Source organism: Emys orbicularis, chromosome 9 (genome assembly GCF_028017835.1).
Source record: "Emys orbicularis isolate rEmyOrb1 chromosome 9, rEmyOrb1.hap1, whole genome shotgun sequence".
In the NCBI taxonomy this organism is placed as follows: Eukaryota; Metazoa; Chordata; order Testudines; family Emydidae; genus Emys; species Emys orbicularis.
The window spans coordinates 28,093,528-28,095,604 of record NC_088691.1 but is presented as its reverse complement, the minus strand read 5'-3'; the positions used below and the strand labels follow the sequence as shown (position 1 = coordinate 28,095,604).

Genomic DNA, 2,077 nt, shown 5'->3' with positions numbered 1-2,077 from the left:
ATCCTGAAAGAAAAGAGACCGCAGCTGAAAAATAGGCTGTAACCCAGGGGTTCTCAAACTGAGGGTCAGTACCCCTCAGGGGGTCCCGAGGTTATTACATGGGGGGTTGCGAGCTGTGAGCCTCCACTTCAAACCCTGCTTTCCCTCCAGCATTGATAATGGTGTTAAATATATTTTAAAATGTTTTAATTTATAAGGGGATGGCACTCAGAGGCTTGTGTGTGAAAGGGGTCACCAGTACAAAAGTTTGAGAACCACTGCTGTAACCAAACAGTTCAATCATGATGTAAACTGTACCCGGGAGCTCTTTCTCTTGCTTAGTGAGTTTGAGAACTGTAAATTTGGAGTGCTAAATTCAGAGCTGTTTCCACTGGCAGCATTGCGGAAACTAAACAAAGCTAGAGAATGTAAAAGCACTTCTCTAGCTTTACATGTTTCTATAGTCTGTTCTTGGGAGATCTGAAGGTTTATCTGTTTTAGGTTATTCATGATCAAACTGGAAGTCAGGAGGTTTGTTACAGAACCACACCTGGTCAGGTTCTCTTCAAAAAACTGTTTATAGAGCTCTTCCACCTTTGTATCCATGTAGTTATTCAGCACAGAATTCGAAAGAGGCTGCTTGTGGAGTGTCATACTCCTTTCTCCACCTTCATCACCATTCAAGGACTTTGTAGCTGTTTTTTCAAGAGGCTCATTTTGAGGGGAATGACCCAATAGAATATCTCCTGACAATAAAACCGGGCCATCAACAAGTTCATCACTTATGTGGTCCATAATGCAACCTGAATCCCGCATATAACCTCCTACATGGTCTCCTCCAATATGTAAGTCAGGATAGTTTTGATAAATATTGTGGCATGACCAGGATCTATACAAATCCACCTGGTTTTCATGAATTTGTTCTCTTCCTGGTATATGTAAAGCTTCAGATATTGTTCCTTTAACGTGTGCATTATGTTCTTTTGCAGGTAGCTCTTCTTTAGATTTCCATTGAAGCTCTTTATTATTTTCAATTTTGCTACCTTTTGCAATGATCTCATTCTGCTTCTCAGATTCTGAAGCAAAATCTTTAATTGCTGGTGTATCTATAAGGTGATCTTTCCAGGTTTCCCTTTCATCTTTTCTGTGACATTTGTGGGGTTTATCTATGTTCTGTTTTCTTTCTTTGTATATGATTCCAGTTAGGATGCCTTCTGCCAACATGTTGATCAGTGCTAGAGACTCACTAACCAGCAGAGTTCACTATATTCCTGCAAATACAAAGAAGCCATGTAAGGTAATGCAAAATAAGCATAACAGTAAGGGCTATTTTATCCTTAATTGATAAAAAGTTTTTTTTTAAATGTATGCTTCATGCAGACTGCAATGTGTGGGGCATTTTTTATTTTAACAAACAGTAACTTAATTGCTTTTTCACCAATTTCATTTTTATAGCCAGATAAAGTAAAGCCATCATGTCAATAAAAATCATTCTGAAAAAGAAAAAGAAAAGAGTTAGGCCAATAATTTGATCCTTCATTTTCCATATCAGCTCAGTCTTGGACCCTTCTTCTGAATTGTGACAATTGTGCTACATTATGCACATGACTTGTTCTTAGAAAGATTTAATCAATGAAGTCTTTTTCATTGGTGACTGTGCCAGATCTTCAGCTGGTGTAAAATTGACATAGTGCTACTGAAAGAAACAGCGCAACAACTGATTTCAGCAGCTGAAGTTCTGACTGATGATAATCCTCTACACACTTTTTTTTAGTAAACTAAGGGGCTAATCATGCAAGGTGTTGAGCTCGCCTGTGAGATACCGAGTGGCCACAACTTCCACTGCCTTCAGTGTGAGCTGAGGATGTTCATCACTTCCCAAGAATGCTCAGCACCTTGCAGGACTGAGCCCTAATTGCAGCAATATCTTGCTTATTTACATAAAAATGTTGGGTATATTGCCGAACTATTCGCCAAAATTTAAGCAGATACTGTAATGAGCTCTTGTATTACTAAGAGTCCATAATTTTACTAAATTCACTGCATTCGTTCACTAATACATTATGAAATGTATCATGTATAATTAAAAACTAAACTA

The 2,077-nt window shown here is 38.2% G+C and overlaps 1 protein-coding gene across 1 annotated transcript; it reads right to left on the bottom strand.

Annotated features, from left to right (window-relative positions):
• Positions 1–279: 279 nt before the first annotated feature.
• Positions 280–1,203, bottom strand: LOC135883705 (TLR adapter interacting with SLC15A4 on the lysosome-like). Its single transcript, XM_065410941.1, has one exon. It carries the CDS (start codon positions 1,201–1,203, stop codon positions 280–282), a length of 924 nt encoding a protein of 307 aa, XP_065267013.1.
• Between the last annotated feature and the right edge of the window lie 874 nt (positions 1,204–2,077).

Coding starts and splice junctions, on each gene's coding strand:
- LOC135883705 (XM_065410941.1), bottom strand. CDS start 1,203: ATGTTGGCAGAAGGCATCCTAACTGGAATCATATACAAAGAAAGAAAA.